Source organism: Balaenoptera physalus, assembly GCF_965194825.1.
Source record: "Balaenoptera physalus genome assembly, chromosome: 3".
NCBI lineage: Eukaryota > Metazoa > Chordata > Mammalia > Artiodactyla > Balaenopteridae > Balaenoptera > Balaenoptera physalus.
Window position 1 is genome coordinate 44,638,729 of NC_138890.1, and position 27,678 is coordinate 44,666,406.

At 38.2% G+C, this 27,678-nt stretch overlaps 2 protein-coding genes across 5 annotated transcripts in view; both read left to right on the forward strand.

Annotated features, from left to right (window-relative positions):
* Positions 1-5,063, forward strand: part of HAVCR1 (hepatitis A virus cellular receptor 1) — a 47,206-nt gene extending 42,143 nt beyond the window's left edge. For all 4 annotated transcript variants that reach the window (XM_082453929.1, XM_082453931.1, XM_082453930.1 and 1 more), the window contains exon 9: positions 365-5,063. In XM_082453929.1, coding sequence (XP_082310055.1) covers positions 365-467 — 103 coding nt within the window. In that variant the 3' untranslated portion in view covers positions 468-5,063. The remainder of the gene's footprint in view (positions 1-364) is intronic.
* Positions 5,064-5,070: 7 nt separating this feature from the next.
* The window catches only part of TIMD4 (T cell immunoglobulin and mucin domain containing 4), a 69,625-nt gene continuing 47,017 nt past the window's right edge, over positions 5,071-27,678 (forward strand). Inside the window, exon 1 of the mRNA XM_082453937.1 lies at positions 5,071-7,632. The gene's annotated coding sequence lies outside the window, so the exon portion shown is untranslated. The remainder of the gene's footprint in view (positions 7,633-27,678) is intronic.

The window sequence follows — 27,678 nt, forward strand, 5'->3', positions numbered from 1 at the left end:
TGCAATTCTAGTTCCCCGACCAGGGATCGTACCTGTGTCCCCTGCATTGGAAGGCAGATTCTTTACCACTGGACCATCAGGGAAGTCCCTAGATTTTCAATTTTTGTATTCTATTACATGAGACTCTAGAAGGAGACCAGTCTGAGGTTTTTGAAACTACTGCTGAGGTTTTCTACCTGCTTATTAAACAGACTTTCCTGAAACTTCATATTCACAACTCTGAAAGCTTCTATTTATTTCATAGGCTATGTGAATGGGGTTCTGGGAAATGCAAATACCCAATCTTGCTTGAACATAAACAAATGCACTGCTCATACTTGAGAAGTGGTCTGCTTTTCTCTTACTCATGTTATTCTTTCTGTAGTGTGATTCCATTGAGGGACTGTCACATTGGAGCTTTGAAAAATGCAGCTCTGAAGCCTGTCCGAGCAGAAGACAATATCTACATTATTGATGACCTTCATTAAGTCATGGATCCAGTGGCCTTCTAAGGCGTTATGCCCTTGACTGTGGAAGACAGTGACCAGATATCACTGTGCCAGAGTCCTTTCATGAAGCAGGACAATTTTTTGGTCAGTTTCCCATGGCATTCCAACCAGTCAGTGACATTGGGTAGAGTGAGTCTAGCTCATCTGTGTACAGTCAACCTCTGTAACATTGTTCTAATTTTTATACTAAAACTGGCTCAATCTTTCTGGTCATTGCAGAGCTCTCTCCAAAACATGAAATTTATTCCTTAGGATTGTACATTCTCTTTAGACCCTATGAATCCTGTTTTCTATCAAGAATTCTCCTTGGGGAGACAGAATAAACACTACTACCTCAGTTACCAAAGCTGTCAAGAAGAGCTGAATACCACTTAAAATCAGCAAATCCAATTTGGGACTTAAAGGACTTAACTTGGAAGCATTTCATGATTGTATTTTTTTTTTAATCAAGCAACTTCAAATGTTATATTCCTTAAGGCCCCCAAGGGTTTCAAATCATGGGAGTGTACAGGTTTTTATTTATGCAATGGGAAAATAGAAGTGAGTGTGATTTTGCCATTATAGGTAGATCTGGTTTCTCAGAGCTCTGGAAATAGAAGTGCTTTCCCTGGGACCAGGATGGGTATTTTAGCAGTTAGAAGAAGCTGGCGTAGTGAGTGGACCGTGGAGACACCAGGGGAAGAAAATCAATTGCCATATGGTTTATGCTGTTTCTGCTACATTGGTGCCACAGTTCTAGGCACTTATGTAGACAACTGGCAGACTCTCTGATGTAATTTTTAGAATGAGGCAGGGCAGAAGTAAAAGGAAAAAAGAGGGGGAGGGAGTAGTAAAAGAGACTTTCTGCCTTAGAAAAACTAGTTTGCAAATATAATAGTGTTGTTTGAGAGTGTTACCAGTTTCAACCGAAATGCTAAATTGTCCTCAAACCACTTTGATTTTTAAAATTGTTTTGGAAGGATAAAGGGTCTTTTTCATATTGAATCAATTTCTGTGTTATATCTTTTTCACAGCTCAATTAAATTTTTGGTTTTTCCAGAAGAGTTAGACAAAGGCTAATGGTAAGGATATTTTTAGTCACTAGGAGCATTTCTACATGAACAGTTAACAAGACTGGAAATTAATTTCAATTTGAGTAAACCCTGAAACAACTATGCTTGTGTTATTTGGGAGGTGTTCAGAGCTACTCACACCAAAGTGGTCCATGAGGGCTGGATGCTTGTTTTTGAAGTCAACGTTTTTGACACTTCTGCGGAGTTCTGGGAAAATAACAGGACCTCTGAATAAAGGTTATATGGGCAAAGAAGATTGCTAAACATTGTATACTAGTTTTTGCAAGTGGGACCAGTCTGATCTAGTTTAAAAAATTATGTTCCAACTACAGGGATTTTTTTTTTTTAATTCAAGACAACATGCATAACCATAGAGATTTCAAATTAATGTCAAGATGTATAACTTCTCTGGAAAGAGCTAACAACATCGGACTGCATCCCTCTGCAGCCAGGGCCCCACTAGATGGCACCACATCCCTCAGCACCCCCAGCCCTTGCCTTGCCTGCAGGCTCATGTTTGTTACCTGCTTTGTGGCTTGTGGGGCTTTGAATTTTTGATGCGTGCTCTATTCTCCATATCCTTCCTGGAGTTTTGTGATGGCACATTACAAGTTGTGGGAATTTGATCAACTTTATTTAATCCAGCATTTCCAAAATTTGTTTAAAACCCCTAAGCACCATGACTACTGGCATACCCAGTAACATTCTGTGAAACAAGATGTGGAGCCTGGGAGAAAGCAGATGGTACACAGAGTTAGAGATAGGACCTGAGTTCTAATCCTAACTCTTACCAGTAACATTGGATGACATTAGGATAAATCATTCTTTATGCCTAAATTTTTAATATATTTTTTAATGAAGTAGAGATGATTTACAATGTTGTGCTAAATTTTTTTTACACCTATTAGAATTATTTCCAAACATACATTGGTGTATAGTGGTAATTCCAATGACATATTCTTTGTGAGAAAAATAAAAGTGAAAAACACTACAGAAATGCAAAGTTTTCTTTTGTGTGTGTGTGGAATTGATAGTGATAGGAGATCTAGCATCAGTGCTCAGTAAATAGTTTCAACAGTGCTGCATTCATAAGCCCCTTGCTATATGGTACCTTTTATTATTTTCCTGAATAATGTTTCTGTTTTTGAAAAGTTGATATTGGGTACTTTGGCTATTGTTTTATACTGTACAAAAATTTGTCAATAACTGAGAGGGAGAATGGATTAGAGGGAAGGAAGGGGAGGTACTTAGTTAATATTAAATTCTTTTCTGTAAAAGTACCAATTTTATATAATGAATTTACCTTTGTTTTTGATCTTTTGAGACCATCGAGATTTCATTTTCTACCATCGATCTTGGGGCTTTAGGACACTGGTATAATTAAAACTATATATTTGAACTTAGGAAATTTTGCACATCTTTAAAAGTAGAGGAACCAATCTTTCACTGATGGCTTTGAAGATAATTTTGTGAGTACATGAAAGTGTGAGGGACTCCTCATCACGAGTCATTTGTACGTACACTCATTAATAAAACACATTTTTGTTTTCATTTTGGAAACTGACTTGCTTTCTTATTCTCATCATTTAGTCAAGGCAAGCCATCTTCAACTTGCTGTGGACTCTCAGGACAAGGGCAAATGGGGCAAAATTTGAGAGTCAGGTGTGCCTGACACTCCTCTAGGTGCCGGGGGTGGAACAGAGAACAACGCTGAACTCCAGTTCCCAAGGAGCTCCAATTCAGTAGGAAAGAAAACCCCACACCATCAATTCTGGTGCTGATAATGATAAGGAAAAAAAGATATACACCGGTAGAGCTGAACTTCTCAAACATGGCCTGTGGGGCCAGAAAACCCTTTGTGGTAGGGCGCTGTGCTGTGCATTATAGGATTGTTTATCAGCATCCCTGGCCTCTACCCGCTAGAGGACACTTGTGCCCCCCCAGGTAGTGACAACTGCAAATGTCTGTAGACATTACCAATGTTTCCTGAGAGGCAATATCACCCTTGGTTGAAAACTGCTGTGATACAGGAGGCCTGGAGGGGAGCGCGTGTGGGGAATTGGTGTAGCTTTTGCTGAGTTGGTCAGGAGCTGCCTCTGGGAAAGCAGTGACGTTTGAGCTGAAACCGAAAGTATGTGTAGGTGGCAGTGACGTGAAGAAATCCAGCAAATGCAGAGGCCCTGAGGTAGGAATAAGCTTGTATGTTAAGAGGGAGAAAGTAAGGTGTGTTCCAAGGACTAAAAAAGCCAGTATGGCTGAGGCAGAGTGAGTGAGGAAGATTGAAAAGAAATGAAGCTGGAGAAACGGGTGCCGTTTTTAGGTGCTGACGCAAAGGGCTGTATGAACATATCCGTTTGAGAAGAATCCCATTCTTGGAAAACAAAGCACTTTTGCTACTAGGGGTTAAACCTGCAGATTTTATTTTAACATTTATCAACGTGCTGTAGTGATACCGTCCGAAGTTCAGATATAAAAAGCCAGTTTGGTTGGGGTGATGGGAGAGGGTACCTGGGGGAAGGACAGGGGTGCGTCCTGGCAGTGAGGGGCTTTCCACAGGGCTGTGTGAGGGCACCCATGCCTAGGAAGAGGGGTCCTGGAAGAAGAGACTCCAAAGTTTGAATCACATGGGCCCGGACGCAGCTGAACCCACTCGTTCTAAACTTACAGCTTTGAATTAGTGGGGTGGAGCAGGGGCTGCCTTCAGCTAGTCCACAGTGGATTTTTTAAATAGTTAGGTGTTTTAATGTACATTTTTAGAACACGATGCATCAAAACCGTGATTTAATGGATATTATTTAGGATGACTACAATTTTAAAGTTGACCTAAAACAACTTGAGTGAACAATAGCAAAAGGGCACTGTGAATATGGCAAAGTTATGTAGATGCCTGAAGTCAGGGAGGCAGTGAGTTAGATCAACTGGGAGCTCCTTAGAATACAGACTCCTGGGCTCTGCTCCTAGAGATTCTGATTCAGTAAGAGAGGTGAGCCCTAGGAGTTTATTTTTTGTTTGTTTAAGTTACAGAAGATAAGCTACTACAAATTATTTTACATTTCAACAAAAACATTCAGAATTCATGAAAGAATATGTAGAAAGAAGAGCATGCAATAATCCTCCATTTCTACTTATCTGAGCGGTAAATTTCATGAAATGAACATGACAACTTTATATTTAGACTGTGTGGGTATCTGATGGGCTTTTGAGGGTAAAAGAAATTGCTCACTCTTGAGTCCCTAAAATATAGGAACACCCTAAGAAATGTAGGGTAGCATATTTTCTCTCTGGTTTTGCAGAAGTGTTTCTTCTAGGTTCATAGCGCTCTCTAGGAGGAATGGAATACCTGTAAAAATTTATCATTTGTTCTCCCTCTGATCAAGGTCTTCTGTCAGTTGGTTGTGGACAGCTTTGACGGGGGAAGTCTCAGGATACAAATCCGCTCAAGACTTTGTTTCTTCTTTGACTCTTGATCACATCAGATCATCTGAAGAAGTATAGACAAAGCCATTGCTGCACCCACTGCAAAGGTACTAATAGCCAACAAAAACCCAGATGGAGCCTTTAGTAGCCTTGGTGTAGAATGTGAGCAGGGTGTACGGGGGCTGAGGGAGGAAGAGTCGAATCCTGAGAATTCCTGGGGATCTAACTTTAAATTTCCCTTGGGAATTCTCAAGGCCCCTAAGGGCCTTTGCAACTCTGAGTTGGAGTCTTTGGTGGCCCCAACGTCCCCTACGTTTTTTTTCCACATGGCTACCAGTGTAATCGAAGAAACCAAGGTCTGATTGTGCTACATGTGAGATGAAAATCCTCCCACTGTTCCCCAGAGGGTACAAGTCCCTACTCCATCATAAGCCCTTCACAACTTCTCCCTTGTCTGCTTGCTTCATGCAGCCCCTCCATGCAGTGCTCCAGCACATATAAATGCCTCAGATACCCACTCTCCACTCCGTAGGTCAACCCATCTTGGGGGGATGCTTGTCTCCTGTCTCCCCACCAGGCATTACGTTCCTCAAGGTTCAGCTCAACTGTTACCTCTTCATACTTTCTCAACCTCATCCCTGTAGACAGAATTAATCCCTCTTATGAACACTTCTGTGCAGCCCATTGTAGTCCCTCAATGAATAATACAGAGTACCTCCCATGCGCCAGGCATGGTGCTAGTGCCTGGCTCAGGTCCTTCTGCATGAGGCCAGCACCCCAACTAGCATGTGTGGTACCTTGGGTGAATTACAAAGAGGCCTCCTCCTCCTTCTGGCTGACAGAGCCCTGAGCCAGGGCAGAGACTTGTCAAATTGAATCTCTACGAACTGTCACCTTAAATAGTGACCCTAGAACTTAGTCCTTTGTATAAGTGGTCTTTGGGTTGATGATGTTTTTATACTGAGCTCTTTGAGGGAAGTGTATGTAGTTTCCCAGCATCTAGCTTACACATAGTAGGTGCTCAATACATATCCATGATGATTAGTGAATACATCGAGTGAAAGAATGTTTCCTAGAGCCTTCTTGTGTGTGCTGGGGATGGGATGGGGCATGGAAGAGTGTCTCTGAAACCAGAAACAACCCCCTTCCTATGACTGGGTGGAGTGTAGGAGTCTGTGTGAACCCCACGGACTCGCTGAGACTAGTAATTTACAACCTTGACTGCACATTAGAATCACGTGGGAACCCATTTCCACACCAATCAAATTAGAATCTCAGCAGGTGGGGCCCAGGTAGTCTTAGCCTTTTCAGCCTCCCCAGATGATTTCAATGTGTAGCCTAGGTTGAGAACCACTGACCTAGAGAGAGTTGGAGAGGGAAGGTGACAACATGTTTTCTTGTTGTGTGTGACAAGTGCTCTGGAAAAGCATAAAAGATACAACAAAAACAGGAACACATCAACAGTGGGCTGGGGCAGGTGAACAACGAAGTAGGGAAAGGGCACGACGCCGGGTGCCAGCTGATCTGTCCTCCATCTGGCTTCCTTGGCAGTGGCATGATGTTGATGGCAGCCCTGGGAACAAGAAGTCTGGATGCTGCCATGCTTTTGTAAGGCTTCTCAGGAAGCTGGCCCACAGCTGCCTTGTTTGACTGTCCCTGGGCCTCCGAGGAACTAAATGTTTTCTTCCACCAGTTGTAAAAATAAGCAAAGAAGAAAGTCCCCTTTGGCCTCTGAGGAAGTGCTCTAAGGTAACCTTCTCTGTTTTGTGCTGTCAACTGCTGACATGCGGTATGCTCTGTCTGGCGGTTCCTGCACCTGCTGGAGCCTAAACAAAATACTTGGATGATGAATGTTTCGCATATTTCTCAATAGACTTTATTTTTTAGAGCAGTGTCAGGGTCACAGCAAAATTGAGCGGAAAGTACAGAGAGTTCCCATATGGCCGCCTTCCTCTCCTCACAATACACAGCCTCCCCCACCGTCCACATCTCTCGCAAGCGTGGTACATTTGGTACAATTGATGAACCAGCATTGCCACATCATTATCAACTGGAGTCCATAGTTTACATTGGGGTTCACACTTGTGAGGTGCATGCTACAGGTTTTCACAAATGTGTCATTACATGTATCCCCCATTACAGTGTCATGCAGAATAGTTTTATTGCCCTATTTACTGCTCTATGCTCCACCTATTCACTCCTTCCTCCCCCCAAACCTGCGACAACCACTGACCTTTGACTCCATAGTTTTACCTTTTCCGAGATTTCATGTGGCTGGAATTACACAATACGTAGGCTTTTCAGATCGACTTCTTTCACTTACCAATATGCATTCAAGGTTCCTCTGTTTCTTTTTCTGGCTTCGTAGCTCATTTCTTTTTATTGTGGAATAATATTTTATAGTTTAAATGTACCTCACTTTGTTTGTTCATTGACCTATTGAAAGATATTTTGGTGGCTTCCAAGTTTTGGCAACTGTGAGTAAAACTGCTATAAACATTCATGAGCATGATTGATGGATTGTATGGTAAGAGTTTGTTTAGTTTTGTAAGAAATTACTAAACTGTCTTCCAAAATAGCTATACCATTTTTTATTCCCGTCAGCAATGAATGAGCGTTCCTGTTGTTTCACATCCTTACCAGCAATTGGTGTTGGATTATAACCATTCTAATAGGTATGTTGTGGCGTCTCGTTTTAATTAGCATTCCCCAATAACATATGATGTTGAGCATGTTTTCATATGTTTATTTGCCATCTGTATATCTTCTTTGGTGAGGTGTCTATTTAGGTCTTTTGACCATTTTTTAAATCAGGTTGTTCATTTTCTTATTGTTGAGTATTAACAGTTCTTTGTATATTTTACGTAACAGTCCTTTATCAGATATGGTTTTTCGCAAGTATTTTCTCCCAATCTGTGGCTTGTCTTCTCATCCTCTTGACAGTGTCTTTCACAGAGTAGGATTTTTTCATTTTAATGAAGTGCAACTTCTCATTTCTTTCTTTCATGGGTCATGTCTTTTGTGTTGTACCTAAAAAGCCATTGCCCTATCCAAGGTCGTCTAGATTTTCTCCTATGTTATAATCTAGGAGTTTTATAGTTTGGTGTTTTACATTTGGGAGTATGACCCATTTTGAGTTAATTTTTGTGGAGGTTATAAGGTCTGCATCTAGATTCATTTTTGTGATGTGGATATCCAGTTAGTCCAGCACCATTTATCGAAAAAACAATCATTTCTCCATTGAATTATCTTTGCTCCTTTGTCAAAGATAATTTGACTTTATTTGTGTGGTTCTTGTTCTTGGCTCTCTATTCTGTCCCATTAATTTATATTTCTATTCTCTGGCCAGTAGCATACTGTCTTGATTGCTGTAGCTTTATAATAAATCTTGAAGTTGGATAGTATCAATCTTCTGACTTTGTTCTTCAGTAGTGTGTTGACTTATTCTGAGTCTTTTGCATTTCCATATATTCTTTGGAATCAGTTTGTTATTATCCATAAAATAACTTTCTGGGATTTTTATTAAAATTGCATTGAGTCTACAGATGAAGTTGGGAGGAACTGACATCTTAATAATATTGAGCTTCCTGGTCCATGAACATGGACTAGCTCTCCATTTATTTAATTTTGATTTCTTTCATCAGAATATTGTAGACTTCCTCATACTGATCTTAACATATTTTGTTAGGTTTAAGCCTAAGTATTTTTTCATGTGTGCTAATGTAAATGGTATTATGTTTTTAATTTCAAGTTCTAATTTTTCATTGCTTTTATTTGGGAAAACAATAGACTTTGGATATTAACCTTGTATCCTGCAATCTTGATTTAATCGCTTATTAGTTTCATGATTTTTTGGTCACTTCTTTGGAATTTTCTATATGGGCTATCATCTCATATGTGAACAAAGAGTTTTGCTTTTCTTCTGAATCTGTATACCTTTTCTTTCCTTTTCTTGTCCTTTTGCATTAGCTTGAATGTCCAGTATGATGCTGAAAAGAAGAGGAGATATCCTTACCTTGTTTCTGATCTTAGTGGAAAAGCACCTAGTTCAGGCTTTGAACAAAAGCCATGGCTATGAGAATTTTATAAGATATCTTGATATATGCACATTCCAGTCTCATCTATATCTCCAGCCTTCTGCTTTCTATTGGAATCGTCCCCTCTGCCTGTGAGCACAACAAACGATGCCCCCTAACAACTTTCCCTTGACCCTTTAATTCTTTCACAATCTCTAGCTGCTCCCCTTCCTCTTTCCTTTATATCTGAGCCAAACTTTTCTGTCCCAAATGTCCACTTCCCTGCCTGCCATTTACTCCTTAAATTAATGCAACTGGCTTCTGGCTCTACTCCTCCACTGAAGCCATCAAGCAAAAGTTCAATGTTAGTGCAGTGGCTATTTCTCAATCCTTATCATATTTGACTTCTTTGTAGCATTTGACCCCACTGACCAAGCCATGCTTCTTACAACTCTCTCTTCCCTTTTGCTCTCAGGAAGTGGTGCCATTTATCCTGATTTTCTTCCTATCCTTCTGCATTTGTTCTTACTACCTGTGGCTGGATCCTCTTTCTCTACCTCCCTAAGCGTTAATGTTCCCAGGACTCAGTCCACTGCTTGCCTTTTTCTTGTTATCCTCTCCCTATTTACTGGCGACCCCCAAATCTCTATTACAGTCATATGTCTTTCCTGAGCTTGAGACCCAGTTGTGAACTGTTGACTGGGCTTTTCCACCAGGATATCTTATAAGCAGCTGGAACTTTCTATGTCCAGATCTGGACATAGCATCTTTTAACCCCACTCTCCCAAATAGTTTCTAGTCCAACAACCAAGTTCATTCTGGATTCTTCCCTCTTGCTTCACTCCTGCCTAAAGCTCTTATTCCATCCCCTACAAACAATTAGTCCAACCTGTGGATTATATCCCCTCGTTGTCTCTGTAATCCATCACCTCCTTTCCATTCCCACAGCTGCATCCCCAGGATTAATTTTTGTATAAGGTGTGAGGTTAGGGTGAAGTTCATTTTTTTGCCTATGGTATCCAATTGCTCCAGCACCATTTGTTGAAAAGCCTATCTTTCCTCCATTGAATTGCACTTGCACCATTGTTAAAAACTGTACTGAGCATATTTGTGTGGGTCTATTTCTAGGTCCTCTATTTTTTTTTATTGAGGTATACTCGACATATAACATTTTATTAATTTCAGGAGTGCAACATAATGACTCAGTATTTGTATATATTGCAAAATGATCAGCACAATAAGTCCAGTTAACATGCATCAGCATATACAGTTAGAAAATTATTTTCTTCTTGTGATGAGGACTTTTAGGCTGTACTCTCTTAGCAATTTTCAAATATACTGTACAGTATTATTAACTATAGTCACCATGCTGTACATTACATCCCCATGACTTAATTATTTTATAACTGGAAGTTTGTAGCTTTTGTACTTTCACCCATTTCTCCTGTCCCCCATCCTCCACCTCTGGCAACCACCAATCTGTTCTCTGTATCTGTGAGCTTGGCTTGTTGTTTTTGTTGTTGTTTAATTCCACATAGAAGTGAGATCATACATTGTCATTCTCTGACATATTTCACTTAGCATAATGCCTTCAAAGTCCATCCATATTGTTGCAAATGGCAAGATTTCATTCTTTTTTGTGGCTGAATAGTATTCCAGTGTGTGTGTGTGTGTGTGTGTGTGTGTGTGTGCATGTCTGTGTGTGTGTATGTATAGTATATATCACAGGTATATGTAGATATATATCACATTTTCTTATACATTCCTCCATCGATGGACTCAGGTTTTTCCATATTTGGCTATTGAAAATAATGCTGCAGTGAACATGGGGGTGCATATATCTTTTCAAATTGATGTTTTCATTTTTCTTCAAATAAATTTCCAGAGTAGAATTGCTAGATCATATGTTAGTTTTATTATTTTTAATTTTTTTGAGGAACCTCCATACTTCTTTCCATAGTGACCACACCAATTTATATTCCCACCAACAGTGCTCGAGGTTTTCCTTTTCTCCACATCCTCTCCAACACTTGTTATTTCTTATCTTTTTGGTAACAGCCATTCTCACAGGTGTGAGGTGATATCACATTGTGGTTTTGATTTGCGTTATCCTGATGATTAGTAATGTTAATCTTCTTTTGCTGTAGTTGTTGGCCATTTGGATGTCTTTGGAGAAATGTCTATTCAGATCCTCTGCCCATTTAAAAATTTGTTCTTTTTGCTATTGAGTTATTATATGTTCTTTATATATTTTGGATATTAACCCCTAATCAGATATCTGAGTTCTCTATTTGGTCCCAGTGGTCTGTGTTTGTATCCCTCTGTCAACACTGCACAATCTTGCTATGTAATTAATCTTGTAGGTATGAAATTAATCTTGAGGTTGGGTAGGCTAATTCCTCCCACTTTATTCTACTTTTCCAAAATTTTTTCAACTATTCTAGTTCCTTTCCATGTAAATTTTAGAATAATCTTAATTTTTACAAAAATATTACTGAGATTTTGATAAGAATTGCATTAAACCTGTATAGCAATTTGGGGAAGGAGAATTGACATCTTTACTATGTTGTCCAACTCATTAACACAGTATGTCTCTCAATATATTAAAATCTCCTTTGATCACTTTCCTCAGCATTTTGTAGTTTTCAACATACAAGTCATATACATATACATATACATACATATATATATTAGTTAGATTTGCACCTATTTCTCTTTTTTGAGTGATATTAAATGGTATATTTTAAATTTTGGTGTCTCTGTGTTCCTTGCTAGTAAATAGAAATAAAATAGTGTATAGAAATAAAAACAATTTTTGTATATTTATCTTGTATTTTGCATCGTTGCTGAACTCACTTATGAATTCTAGTAGTTCTAGGAGGTTTTTTTTTTTTTTAAGAGTCCTTGGGATTTTCTACATAGATAATCAATCATGTTATCTACAAATAGGGACAGGTTTTCTCTGTTTGTTTTTTTAACATCTTTATTGGAGTATAATTGCTTTACACTGTTGTGTTGGTTTCTACAGTATAACAAAATGAATCAGCTATATGTATACATATATCCCCACGTCCCCTCCCTCTTGCGTCTGCCTCCCACCCTCCCTATCCCACCCCTCTAAGTGGTCACAAAGCACCGAGCTGATCTCCCTGTGCTATGTGGCTGCTTCCCACTAGCTATCTGTTTTACATTTGGTAGTGTATATATGTCCATGCCACTCTCTCACTTCATCCCAGCTTACCCTTCCCCCTCCCCATGTCCTCAAGTCCATTCTCTACATCTGTGTCTTTATTCCTGTCCTGCCCCTAGGTTCTTCAGAACTTTTTTTTTTTTTAGATTCCATATTTATGTGTTAGCATACAGTTTTGTTTTCTCTCTCTGACTTACTTCACTCTGTATGACAGACTCTAGGTCCATCCACCTCACTACAAATCACTCAATTTTGTTTTTTTTAATGGCTGAGTAATATTCCATTGTATATATGTGCCACATCTTCTTTATCCTTGCATCAGGGACAGTTTTGTTTTTTTTTTTAACATCTTTATTGGACTATAATTGCTTTACAATGGTATGTTAGTTTCTGCTTTATAACAGAGTGAATCAGCTATACATATACATATATCCCTATATCTCTTCCCTTTTGTGTCTCCCTCCCTCCCATCCTCCCTATCCCACCCCTCTAGGTGGTCACAAAGCACCGAGCTGATAGCCCTGTGCTATGCAACTGCTTCCCACTAGCTATTGGTTTTACATTTGGTAGTGTATATATGTACATGCCACTCTCTCACTTTGTCTCAGCTTACCCTTCTCCCTCCCTGTGTCTTCAAGTCCATTCTCTAGTAGGTCTGCGTCTTTATTCCCATCCTGTGCCTAGGTTCTTCATGACCTTTTTTTTTTTTGATTCCATATATATGTGTTAGCATACAGTATTTGTTTTTCTCTTTCTGACTTACTTCACTCTGTATGACAGACTCTAGGTCCATCCACCTCACTACAAATAACTCAATTTCGTTTCTTTTTATGGCTGAGTAATATTCCATTGTATGTATGTGCCACATCTTCTTCATCCATTCATCTGTTGATGGACACTTAGGTTCCTTGCATGTCCTGGCTATTGTAAATAGAGCTGCAATGAACATTGTGGTACGTGACTCTTTTTGAATTATGGTTTTCTCAGGGTATATGCCCAGTAGTGGGATTGCTGGGTTGTATGGTAGTTCTATTTTTAGTTTTTTAAGGAACCTCCATACTGTTCTCTATAGTGGCTGTATCAATTTACATTCCCACCAACAGTGCAAGAGGGTTCTCAGGGACAGTTTTAATTCTTCCTTTCTGATCTGTATATCATTTGTTTCCTTGTCTTGCCTTATTGACCTGGATAGAACTTTAGGCCTATGTAGCATAAGTATGGAGAGAGTAGGCATTCTTCCCTCCTTCCCAATCTTAGTGGGGACAATTCAGCCTTTTCCCTTTAGTATGATTCTATTTGTAGGGATTTTTTTTTCTTTTGTACATGCTTTTTATTAGTTGAGAAATTTCTCCTCTGTTCCTACATGTCTGAGAGCTTTATTCACACATGGGTGTTGAATTTTATCCAGTGCTTTTTCTGGATCAATTGATGTGATTTTATGAGTTTTCTTCTTTAGCCTATTGATATGGTAGGTTACATTCATTGATTTTTTAATGTTGAATCAGGCTTGCACCCTTGAAATTAACCCCATTTGGTGATAATGTATAATTCCTTTTATATGTTGCTGAATTTTCTAATATTTTATGAAGGATTTGTGTATCTGTACTCTTGAGTGTGGTTTTCTTTTTGTAGTCATTACATGGTTTTGGTATCAGGGTAATACCAGTTTCATGAAATGAATTGGGAATGTTCCCTCCTCTTTCATTTTTTGGAAGAGATCGTGTAGAATTGATGTTAATTCTCTTCTAAGTGTTTGGTAGAATTCTCCAATGAAATCATCTGTGCCTGGAAATCTTTTGTAGGCATTTTTTAAAATAAATAAATAAATATTTATTTATTTATTTTTGTCTGCGTTGGGTCTTCGTTGCTGCATGCAGGCTTTCTCTAGTTGTGGCGAGCAGGGGCTACTCCTCATAGCAGTACGCAGGCTTCTCATTGTGGTGGCTTCTCTTGTTGCAGAGCACAGGCTGTAGGGGCATGGGCTTCAGTAGTTGTCGCACATGGGCTCAGTAGTTGTGGCGCTCGGGCTTTGTTGCTCTGCGGCATGTGGGATCTTCCCAGACCAGGGATCGAACCGATGTCCTCTGCATTGGCAGGCAGATTCTTAACCACTGAGCCACCAGGGAAGTCCCTTGGAGGCATTTTTAAATTATGAATTCAATTTCCATAATAGATGTAGAGTTATTCAAATTGTCTATTCCAAAGTGTGTGAGTTGTGATAGTTTGTGTTTTTTCAGGAATTTGTCCATTTTATCTAATGTCAAGTTTATCTGTGTAAAGTTATTCTTAGTTTGTTCTTATTATCATTTTCATGGCTACAGGGCCTGTAGTGATAGCCCTTGTTTCACTAATGTTATTGGTAATTTGTTTCTTTTCTGTTATTTTTTTGGTCGGTCTTGCTAGAGGTTTTTCAATTTTGTTGACCTTTCAGAAAACCAGCTCTTTGTTTCCTTGATCTCCTCTATTGTTTTTCTGTTTTAAATTTCATTGATTTCAATTCCTATCTTTATTATTGTCTTCCTTCTTTTGGCTTGGGTTTCTTTTGCTTCCTTTGGGTTTCCTTTTCTCATCTTTTTCTATGTTCTTGAGTTTAGAGCTTAGATTACTAATTTGAGTTTTTTCCTGTTTTCTAACGTATGCATAGAATTTCTATAAATTTCCCTTTTCATGTTGCTTTAGCTGTGTCCCACAAATTCTGACATAATTTTTATTCAGCTCAATATATTTTTTAATTTCTTTGAGACTTCTTCTTTGATCCATGGTTTATTTAGAAGTCTGTTGTTTAGTTTCTAAGTGGTTGAAGATTTTCCCGTTATCTTTTTATTATTGATTTCTGGTTTGATTCCACTGTGAGTAGAGAACATACTCTATATGATTTCCATTATTTTAAATGTGTTGAAGTTTGTTTTATGGCTTAGGATATAGTCTGTCTTGAAATGTGTTTTGTGGTAACTTGATGAGAATGTGTATTCTGCTATTTATGGGTTTTATAAATGTTGATTATATCCTGTTGGCTGATAGTGTTGTTGAATTCTTCTGTATCTTTGATGAGTTTATGTCTAGTTATTCTTTCAGTTATTGAGAGGTGGTGTTGAAGTCTCCAACAATAATTGTGAAATATTCTACTTCTTTATGTTCAGTCAGTTTTTGCTTCACATATTTTGCAGCTCTGCTGTTTGATGCATATGCATTTAGGATTACTATGTCTTTCAGGGCTGGCCCTTTTATCTTTATATAATGTCCTTTTTTGTGTCTGGTAATATTCTTTGGTCTGAAGTCTACTTTATGTGATGGTATTAAAACAACTCATGCTTTCTTTGATTAATGTTTAGATTGGTATTTGCTTGGTATCTATATTCATTGGCTAGCGCTGCTATAACAAAATATCATAGACTGGGTAGCTAAAAAAATAGAACTTTATTTTCTCACAATCCTGGAGGCTAGAAGTCTGGGACCTGGTAGTAGCATGTTTGTTTATTTCTGAGGCCTCTCTCTTTTGATTATAGATGGCTGCAAAGTCTCACTGTGTCTTCACTTGGTCATCCATCTGTGTATTTTTGTGTTCTAATTCACTCTTCTTTAGGTACAGCAGCCATATTGGATTACGGCCAATCCTAATGAGCCTCTTGACTTAGTTTTCTTTTTAAAGGCCCTATCTCCAAGTACTATGACATTATGAGCTACTGCAGATTAGAACATCAGCATTAACTTGGGGCAATACAATTCAGCCCATAACAGTGTATTTTTCTATCCTTTTATTTTCAACCTGCTTATATTTGTATATTTGAAGCATAGACAACGTATAAATTGGTCATGCTTTTTCATCCACTCTTCCCATCTTGCTTTTTAAAAATATGTATTTAGACCATTTTCACTTAATGTAATTATTGATACGTTAAAGCCTGTCTCCCTTTTTTTTCAAATTTTATTTTATTTATTTTTTATACAGCAAGTTCTTATTAGTTATCTATTTTATACATATTAGTGTATACATGTCAGTCCCAATCTCCCAATTCATCCCACCACCAACCCCCCTACCACTTTCCCCCCGTTGGTGTCCATACGTTTGTTCTCTACATCTGTGTCTCTATTTCTGCCCTGCAAACCGGTTCATCGCTACCATTTTTCTAGGTTCCACATATATGCATTAATATACGATATTTGTTTTTCTCTTTCTGACTTACTTCACTCTGTATGACAGTCTCTAGATCCATCCACATCTCAACAAATGACCCAATTTTGTTCCTTTTTATAGCTGAGTAATATTTCATTCTATATATGTACCACATCTTCTTTATCCATTCGTCTGTCGATGGGCATTTAGGTTGCTTCCATGACCTGGCTATTGTAAATAGTGCTGCAATGAACATTGGGGTGCAGGTGTCTTTTTGAATGATGGTTTTCTCTGGATATATGCCCAGTAGTGGGATTGCTGGGTCATATGGTAATTCTATTTTTAATTTTTTAAGGAACCTCCATACTGTTCTCCATAGTGGCTGTATCAATTTACATTCCCACCAACAGTGTAAGAAGGTTCCCCTTTCTCCACACCCTCTCCAGCATTTGTTGTTTGTAGATTTTCTGATGATGGCTGTTCTAACTGGTGTGAGGTGATACCCCATTGTAGTTTTGATTTGCATTTCTCTAATAATTAGTGATGTTGAGCAGCTTTTCATGTGCTTCTTGGCCATCTGTATGTCTTCTTTGGAGAAATATCTATTTAGGTCTTCTGCCCATTTTTGGATTGGGTTGTTTGTTTTTTTAATATTGAGCTGCATGAGCTGTTTATATATTTTGGAGATTAATCCTTTGTCCATTGATTCGTTTGCAAATATTTTCTCCCATTCTGAGGGTTGTCTTTTTGTCTTGATTGTAGTTTCCTTTGCTTTGCAAAAGTTTTAAGTTTCATTAGGTCCCATTTGTTTATTTATGTTTTTATTTCCATTACTCTAGGAGGTGGATCAAAAAAGATCTTGCTGTGATTTATGTCAAAGAGTATTCTTCCTATGTTTTCCTCTAAGAGTGTTATAGTGTCTGGTCTTACATTTAGGTCTTGAATCCATTTTGAGTTTATTTTTGTGTATGGTGTTAGGGAGTGTTCTAATTTCATTCTTTTACATGTAGCTGTCCAGTTTTCCCAACACCACTTACTGAAGAGACTGTCTTTTCTCCATTGTATATCCTTGCCTCCTTTGTCAAATAGATAAGGTGACCATAGGTGCGTGGGTTTATCTCTGGGCTTTCTATCCTCTTCCATTGATCTATATTTCTGTTTTCGTGCTAGTACCATATTGTCTTGATTACTACAGCTTTGTAGTATAGTCTGAAGTCAGGGAGTCTGATTCCTCCAGCTCCATTTTTTTCCCTCAAGACTGCTTTGGCTATTCAGGGTCTTTTTTTTGCCATACAAATTTTAAGATTGTTTGTTGTAGTTCTGTACAAAAATGCCACTGGTAATTTGATAGGGATTGCATTGAATCTGTAGATTGCTTGGGTAGAATAGTCATTTTTACAATATTGATTCTTCCAATCCAAGAACATGCTATATCCTCTCTATCTGTTTGTGTCATCTTTGATTTCTTTCATGTGTCTTATAATTTTCTGAGTACAGGTCTTTAACCTCCTTAGTTAGGTTTATTCCAAGGTATTTTATTCTTTTTGTTGCAGTGGTGAATGGGATTGTTTCCTTAATTTCTCTTTCTGATCTTTTGCTGTTAGTGTATAGGAATGCAAGAGATTTCTGTGCATTAATTTTGTATCCTGCAACTTTACCAAATACATTGATTAGCTCTAGTAGTTTTCTGGTGGCAATTTTAGGATTCTCTATGTATAGTATCATGTCATCTGCAAACAGTGACAGTTTTACTTCTTCTTTTCCAATTTGTATTCCTTTTATTTCTTTTTCTTCTCTGATTGTCGTGGCTAGGACTTCCAAAATTATGTTGAATAATAGTGGCGAGAGTGGACATCCTTGTCTTCTTCCTTATCCAGAGGAAAGGTTCCCTCTATGCCCACTTTCTGGAGAGTTTTTATTATAAATGGGTGTTGAATTTTGTCAAAAGCTCTTTCTGCATCTATTGAGATGATCATATGGTTTTTATTTTTCAGTTTGTTAATATGGTGTGTCACACTGATTGATTTGCATATATTGTAGAATCCTTGCATCCCTGTGATAAACCATACACTTGATCATGGTGTATGATCCTTTTAACGTGTTGTTGGATTCTGTTTGCTAGTATTTTTTTGAGGATTTTTGCATCTATATTCATCAGTGATATTGGTCTGTAATTTTCTTTTTTTGTAGTATCTTTGTCTGGTTTTGGTATCAGGGTGATGGTGGCTTCATGGAATGAGTGTGAGTGTCCCTTCCTCTGCAATTTTTTTGGAAGAGTTTGAGAAGGATGGGTGTTAGCTCTTCTCTAAATGTTTGATAGAATTCACCTGTGAAGCCATCTGGTCCTGGACTTTTGTTTGTTGGAAGATTTTTAATCAGAGTTTCAATTCCAGTGCTTGTGATTGGTGTGTTCATATTTTCTATTTCTTCCTGGCTCAGTCTTGGAAGGTTATACCTTTCTAAGAATTTGTCCATTTCTTCCAGGTTGTCCATTTTATTGGCATAGAGTTGCTTGTCGTATACTCTTATGATGCTTTGTATTTCTGCCATGTCTGTTGTAACTTCTCCTTTTTCATTTCTGATTTTATTGATTTGAGTCCTCTCCCTCTTTTTCTTGATGAGTCTGGCTAAAGGTTTATCAATTTTGCTTATCTTCTCAAAGAACCAGCTTTTAGTTTTATTGATCTTTGTTATTGTTTTCTTTGTTTCTATTTCATTTATTTCCGCTCTGATCTTTATGATTTCTTTCCTTCTGCTAACTTTGGGTTTTGTTTGTTCTTCTTTCTCTAGTTTCTTTAGGTGTAAGGTTAGATTGTTTACTTGAGATTTTTCTTGTTTCTTTAGGTAGGCTTGTATAGCTATAAACTTCCCTCTTAGAACTGCTTTCGCTGCATCCCATAGGTTTTGGGTCGTTGTGTTTTCATTGTCATTTGTCTCTAGGTAATTTTTGATTTCCTCTTTGATTTCTTCAGTGATCTCTTGGTTATTTAGTAGCATATTGTTTAGCCTCCATGTGTTTGTGTTTTATACATTTTTGTTTCCTGTAATTTATTTGTAATCTCATAGTGTTGTGGTTGGAAAAGATGCTTGATACAATTTCAATTTCTTTAAATTTACCGAGGCTTGATTTGTGACCCAAGATGTGATCTATCCTGGAAAATGTTCCATGTGCACTTGAGGAGAAATTGTAATATGGTGTTTTTGGATGGAATGTCCTATAAATATCAATTAAATCTATCTGGTCTGTTGTGTCATTTAAAGCTTGTATTTCCTTATTAATTTTCTTTCTGGATGCTCTGTCCATTGGTGTAAGTGAGGTGTTAAAGTCCCCCACTATTATTGTGTTCCTGTCAATTTCCTCTTTTATAGCTGTTAGCGTTTGCCTTATATATTGAGATGTTCCTATGTTGGGTGCATATATATTTATAATTGTTATATCTTCTTCTTGGATTGATCCCTTGATCATTAGGTAGTGTCCTTCCTTGTCTCTTGTAACATTCTTTATTTTAAAGTCTATTTTATCTGATACGAGTATTGCTACTCCAGCTTTCTTTTGATTTCCATTTGCATGGAATATCTTTTTCCACCCCCTCACTTTCAGTCTGTATGTGTCCCTAGGTCTGAAGTAGGTCTCTTGTAGACAGCATATATACTGGTCTTGCTTTGGGATCCATTCAGCCAGTCTATGTCTTTTGGTTGGAAAATTTAATCCATTTACATTTAAGGTAATTATTGATATGTATGTTCCTATTACCATTTTCCTAAATGTTTTTGGTGTGTTATTGTAGGTCTTTTCCTTCTCTTGTGTTTCCTGCCTAGAGAAGTTCCTTTAGCATTTGTTGTAAAGCTGGTTTGGTGGTGCGGAATTCTCTTAGCTTTTGCTTGTGTGTAAAGGTTTTAATTTCTCCATCAAATGTGAATGAGATCCTTGCTGGGTACAGTAATGTTGGTTGTAGGTTTTCCCTTTCATCACTTTAAATATGTCCTGCCACTTCCTTCTGGTTTGCAGAGTTTCTGCTGAAAGGTCAGCTGTTAACCTTATGGGGATTCCCTTGCATGTTATTTGTTGTTTTTCCCTTGCTGCTTTTAATACTTTTTCTTTGTATTTAATTTTTGATAGTTTGACTGATATGTGTCTTGTCATGTTGCTCCTTGGGTTTATCCTGCCTGGGACTCTCTGTGCTTCCTGGACTTGTCTGACTATTTCCTTTCCCATGTTAGGGAAATTTCAGCTGTAATCTGTTCAAATATTTTATCAGGCACTTTCTTTTTCTCTTCTTCTTCTGGGACCCATATAATTCGAATGTTGATGTGTTTAATGTTGTCCCAGAAGTCTCTGAGACTGTCCTCAATTCTTTTCTTTCTTTTTTCTTTATTCTGCTCTGCAGTAGTTATTTCCACTCTTTTATCTTCCAGGTCACTTATCCATTCTTCTGCTTCAGTTATTCTGCTATTGATTCCTTCTAGAGAAGTTTTAATCTCATTTATTGTTGTTCATCATTGTTTGTTTGCTCTTTATTTCTTCTAGGTCCTTGTTAAACCTTTCTTGTATTTCTCCATTCTATTTCCAAGATTTTGGTTCATCTTTACTATCATTACTCTGAATTTTGTTTCAGGTCGACTGCCTATTTCTGCTTCATTTTTTTGGTCTGGTGGGTTTTTACCTTGCTCCTTCATCTGCTGCATAATTCTCTGTCTTCTCATTCTGTTTAACTTGGTGTGTTTGGTGTCTCCTTTAAGCAGGCTGCAGGTTCCTAGTTCCCATTGTTTTTGGTGTCTGCCCCCAGTGGATGAGGTTGGTTCAGTGGCTTGTGTAGGCTTCCTGGGGGAGGGGACTGGTGCCTGTGTTCTGGTGGGTGGGGCTGAATCTTGTCTTTCTGGTGGGCAGGGCTGCATCTGGTGGTGTCTTTTGGGGTGTCTGTGAACTTAGTATGATTTTAGGCAGCCTCTCTGCTAATGAGTGGGGTTGTGCTCCTGTCTCGCTAATTGTTTAGCATGGGGCATGCAGCACTGGAGCTTGCTGGCCATTGGGTGGAGCTGGGTGTTAGCGTTTAGATGGAGATCTCTGGGAGAGCTCTCACTGATTGATATTATGTGGGGCCAGCGGGTGTCTGGTGATCCAATGTCCTGAACTCAGCTCTCCCACCTTGGAGGCTCAGGCTGGAGCACCAAGACCCTGTCAGCCACACAGCTCAGAAGGAAAGGGAGAAAAAAGAAGGAAAAAAATGAGTTAGAAAAAAAAATTTTTTTATTTATTAAAAAAAATAAAAAAGAGAGCAACCAAACCAATAAACAAATCCACCAATGATGACACACGCTAAAAACTAAACTATGAGAAACATAAAAATCAGAAAGAAATCAGTCACAGAGAGCAAACCCCAAGTCTACTGTTGCTCCCAAAGTCCACTGCCTCGATATTGGGATGATTCGTTGTCTATTCAGGTATTCCTCAGATGCAGGGTACATCAAGTTGATTGTGGAGATTTAATCTGCTGCTCCTGAGGCTGCTGGGAGAGATTTCCCTTTCTCTTCTTTGTTCACACAGCTCCTGACATTCAGCTTTGGTTTTGGCCCCACCTCTGTGTGTAGGTCTCCCACAGGCGTCTTTTCCCCACCTAGACAAGAAGGGGTTAAAGCAGCGGCTGATTTGGGCACTCTTGTTCTCTCAGGCCATGGGGAGGGAGAGGTACAGTAGTGATAACTCTCTATAGTGTTCTTGAGTGTGTCTCTTTGTATAGCGTTTTAGTGGTTTCTCTATGTATTGCATTATGCGTGCATAACTTATCACAGTCTACGTGTGTCATTATTTTACCAGTTTGAGTGAAGTGTACAAACTTGAACTTCCTTAACCCTCTTCTATTTCTAATATGATTGTCTGAAATATTTCCTCTATGTAAATTAAGAACAACAGCAGATAGTGTTATAAATTTTGTTCAACCTTAAACATGATTTGTAAAACAACAGAAGAAGTGAAGCCTGTTGTATTCACCAATATTTTTGCTTATCATCTTTCCTTTCTCTGATATTCTAAGATTCCTTCATTTATTATTTCTTTTTATTTAGACAACTTTGTAAGTTATTCTGTTAGGGTAGGTCTCCTAGCAACAGATTCTCTTTCATCTGAGACTATCTTTATTTTCCCCATTGGTCCTGGAAGTATTTTTGCCAGACACAGAATTCATGTTTGACAGTTGTTTTCTTTTATCACTTCAAAATATTGTACCACTTTTTTGGGCCTCCATGCTGTCAGATGAGAAATTCTGTCACTAAAATTGGTGTTTCTCCATAAATAAACATCATATCTCTCTAGCTGCTTTCAAGATTTTTTCTTTGTAATTTCAGAAATTTGACTATGATTTTTCTTGGTGTGGAATTATTTTTTAATTTCCCTTGTTTGAGGCTTTCTCAGATTCTTAGAGAATTATTTTTCAATCTATTTTCTCTCTGTTACTCAGATTGGGTAAATTAATCTGTCATCAAGTTCTCTCCTTCTCTCCTCTATTATTTCCACTCTAATACTGAGCCCATCCATCTAGCTTTTATTTCAGTTATTTTATTTGTCATATTTTTCAATCCCCTGTTTGCCATTTGGCTCATTTTTGTAATTTCCATTTCTTTGCTCTTAGTTCTAGACATTTTTAGGAACAAGGATACTTTTTAAAATGATGGCCATTTACTTATTATTTTGGTATACATCTCTAAAATATAAAATAAACTTTGTGTGTGATTACCATTATTGCACCTAAGATATTAGTGGCAACTCTTTAAAATCAGTGCATATTTCTTTAATGATTTCTCTCAAGTATCTGTTTATAATTGAGTGATTCAAATCAATATTCAAATAAGACCCTTAGGTTACATTCTGTTGTTTTGTCTTTTAAGTTTCTTGTCATCTAGAACAGTGATTTCTCCCTTTTTTCATGCCTCTGACCTGTTGAAAAACTAGATGGCTTGTTCTGTGAGATGTCCCACATTGTGGGCTTTTCAGGTTGTTTCATTCCCTATAGACTGGAAGTTAGAGCCAAATGCTTGATTAGATCCAATTTCAATACTTTTGTTAAAAAATAGGAAGGCAAATTGTATTATTTTGAGGGGCATTTGAAGAAAATGGTAACTTTAACATTACCATGGAAGACTATGTATGTAAATAGTACAAGTAATAATTCTGTTTATTAAAGTAAAAAATATACTTCATAAGTCGTGTTCTTAAAGTGCTATTTCTCATAGCTAAAAATTTGGAGGGGTTACCTAACCATGCAGTAAAGGAGACTTATTTAAATGAATTATGACATATCCTTACAGTATGCAGCCAATCCTGAAGACATTAAAAAATATGCATAAAAGAGGGTTTAAATTAAAATTTGAGACTATGAAACATGTTCATGGTGCAGTGAATGATAAAAGCTGGTCACCAAGGCATATATATGCTCTGGGTGATTTTGACTGGCAGGATCTCCAGCACAACACGATCAGTTAGTGGTGGGATCATAAGCTACTTGTCCTGTTTTCCTTTGTAGGAAATAAAGAAAAGAGAGATACCTAATGATCATGCATTGCTTTGTAATAATGCTAATATTAAATTAATGCAAATTATCTTTAAAAAGCATCCCAGAAATAGAATGATGTAAAGAGGGTGTAAAACTCTGTGGCTTCCTGCAGGTTCCTCAGCTCCTTCATACCACCTTCTTCAAAGATGGAACGCCTGGCTGGCTTCCAGTGTGTGTTTATATTAGAAGCCCAGAAACCTGGGGAAGGAGGCAAAAGGCAAATTAGATACAACATGTAAAACAGCGTGTGTCTGCTTCTTTTCAACCCAGAGATTCAGGGAGCCCTCAGCACATGAATGCCCACCCCGTGACTGAGACACATTGGACGGTCACCCTAGGCACAGTCCAGACTGTGTCATGAGGGTACCCCTCCCCCATGCCGTGGTAAGGGGCACCAGAGGCCAGCCAGGCCACAGCTGTGAAAGAGGACGTGACTTCCAGCACCTTGCCGTTTCCCCTTTGGCCTCCTTGTCCTTGTGTAGCCACCCCACCTTTCCCACTTCTTATTTCTAAAGGGCTTCCTCCTCCCAGACCTCTCACCATCCCCGCATTGGCTCTTACTGTATTTTATTGGGAGCGTTTGTTTGAGGTGAGGTGGTGACCCAGTGTCCAGGCTCTAACCTGCCAGTAAAGTCTAGCTCTACCACCTGTTGGCATGTGTCTTCAGGCAAGGAATGAACAATTCTCAGACTTAGTTTCTCCAAAGTATCATTAGAAACGCAAAGTGTGGACTTGAAGGTTTTCCAAATATTTAATACAGCTGTTTTGCTAGGTTTCCAATGGCAGGATTAGGGGCTGAAGCTGAGGAAGATTTTTCCTACTCTCCTGTCTTCCCTCTACTTTCCAACTAAGTATTTAGCAGAGAACAGTATTAAAGTAATTTATAGGATATATGTTTTCCCTTGAACTGTTATGTAAAGTTTAAGACAGCTAAAAGAAATCAAAGGAACAGATAGCAATTCTTTTTTCTCTTTGCTTATACACACTCCCCCGTTTATCAAAGGGATATTGTCATTAGCTGAATGCATTCCACGTTGTTTCTTTGTACTTTGTTTAGTTTTAAAAGAAGTGCTGTTAAGAAAAATTCCTTTATTTCTATAGAGGTTTACATTTTATAATATATTTTCACATACTTTATTGGATAGTGTTTTTTCTTAAGTTCTGCTGTGTGCTTTATTGAGGTATAATTTACATACAATAAGATTCACTCATTTTAAGCATATATCATATTGGCAACTGCGTACAATTATGTAAACACCACCACATTCAAGATGCAGACATTTCCATCACACCAGTGAGTTCCCCTCTACCTCTGTGCAGGCAATACCTGTCCCCTCCCCATACTTCCAGCCTCAACTGATCAATTACTGATCTACTGATCTGCTGTCTCTGCTGTCTGTCACATGGTTTTTCTTTTTCTTTTTTTTTCACTCTAGATTTTTCACCGGGCATAATATTTTTGAGATTCATGTTACACGTATTGGTAGTTTGTTCTTTCTTATTTTATTGCTGATTAGCATTTTGGAATTTTAGAATATATGAATATTCCAGTTTTTGGCTACTGAGAATAATGCTGTGGGCATTTATGTATAAGTCTTTGTGTGGACGTGTTTTCATTTCTCTTGGGTAAATACCTAAGAGTGGAATTGCTGAGCCTCACAGCAAACGTATGTTTAACTTATTACTAATTGTTTGTGGGAGGATGTTTTAATATCACAAAAACTCTGTGCCAGAGGAAGACAGCTCTTCCTACTTTACAGGTAAGGAAACTGAGGCACGAATAAAGTTTGGTGATTTACTCTGACTTTTCTATTAGGCTTGTGACATGCTGAGACTGGGCCATGTGTCTCCAGTACTCACTTGTCTTTGGTTTGTTTTCTGTTTTCTTTCTTTTTTAATCTTTTGCTTTAATACAAGAATATAAGCTAATTGTTACACAAAATTTTAAAATATAGATTATGAAGGAAAAAGGAACCAAAAATTGCCTGTTTCCTCTGCTCAGAGGAGGACATTATTAACATCTTTTATATCACTTCAGGCTTGTGTCTGTGTATGTGTGTGTTTCTTCTTAGAAAATGGGTTAAGATTGTGCATAATAATTTGTATCTTGATTGCCACACTCAATCATGAGTCATTTTCCTCACTTCTATCATGGAGATCATTTTACATCAATAAGGATACACCTGTAACATTCTTGTAAATGGTTGCTGAATCTTTATATGGATGATTCAGTCTAACTCTTCATTTCGATGGCATGTGCCACTCAGGTTATTTTCAGTTTTGTGTTATTATTAGCAATAGTCTTGCATTTGTTTTTAATAATTTATTTGTATCTCCACCTATTTCTAAACCATATTTTTGCATTTTGACATGGTCATTTGATTTAAGATTTACTGTTCTTCAAAAGCATAACTTTGGTTTCTTTCCAAGTTACACTGGAGATGTTGGTAAGGGGATTGGACCTGCTGTATTGGTGGAGGCATGAAGCTCATCTAAATGAAAAAATATACCTGTTATTCAAGATACTCCAGTGATGGGTTTTGTAGCTTGTCACAAATATTTTTTTTATTTGAATATGAAGAAAAAAAAAGTCTTACCTCACAAAAGAGGAACTTTGAGTAAAATTTTGGCAGGAAAGGGTCTGAAAGAACAAGCTTTCTTTAACAATGCAACTCCAGAGGTTTCACTTCTCCGTCTTCCTCTTCTCTTCCCAAGCTAGAAAACTCTTAAAATACATGGACCCTGTTGAAAAGCGCTTCAGTATTAGAGTGGGGGTAGAGCTGATGAAAGGGAAGGAGCCAGTTCAGTAACCAGCCTCAATGACAGCGATAAAAATAATCCAGTTCTCTCCCCAAGCGTCCATTCTCAAATTGTCTCTGTGCAGTCACATGCACTAAACTTATTCCTCTTGAGTTTCCCATAAAGAATAACTCTTCTCAAAGGGAACCCTCTTGCACTGTTGGTGGGAATGTAAATTGATACAGCCACTATGGGGAACAGTATAGAGGTTCCTTAAAAAACTAAAAATAAAATGACCATATGATCCAGCAATCCCACTACTGGGCATATACCCAGAGAAAACCATAATTCAAAAAGACACATGTTGGGACTTCCCTGGTGGCCCAGGGGTTAAGGATTTGCCTGCTAATGCAGGAGACACGGGTTCGAGCCCTAGTCTGGGAAGATCCCACATGCCACGGAGCAACTAAGCCCATGTGCCACAACTACTGAGCCTGTGCTCTAGAGCCTGCAAGCCACAACTACTGAGCCTGCGAGCCACAACTACTGAAGCCCACGTGCCTAGAGCCCGTGCTCCGCAACAAGAGAAACCACTGCAATGAGAAGCCCGTGCACCACAACGAAGATCCAACACAGCCAAAAATAAATAAATAAAATAAATTAAAAAAAAAAAAAAGACACATGCACCCCAGTGTTCATTGCAGCACTGTTTACAATAGCCAGGTCATGGAAGCAACCTAAATGCCCATCGACAGACGAATGGATAAAGAAGATGTGGTACATATATACAATGGAATACTACTCAGCCATAAAAAGGAACGAAATAGGGTCATTTGTTGAGACATGGATGGATCTAGAGACTGTCATACGGAGTGAAGTAAGTCAGAAAGAGAAAAACAAATATCATATATTAACACATATATGTAGACCCTAGAAAAATGGTACAGAGGAACCAGTTTGCAGGGCAGAAATTGAGACACAGATGTAGAGAACAAACGTATGGACACCAAGGGGGGAAAGTGGTGGAGGGATGGGCGTGGTGGTGTGATGAATTGGGCGATTGGGATTGACATGTATACACTGATGTGCATAAAATTGATGACTAATGAGAACCT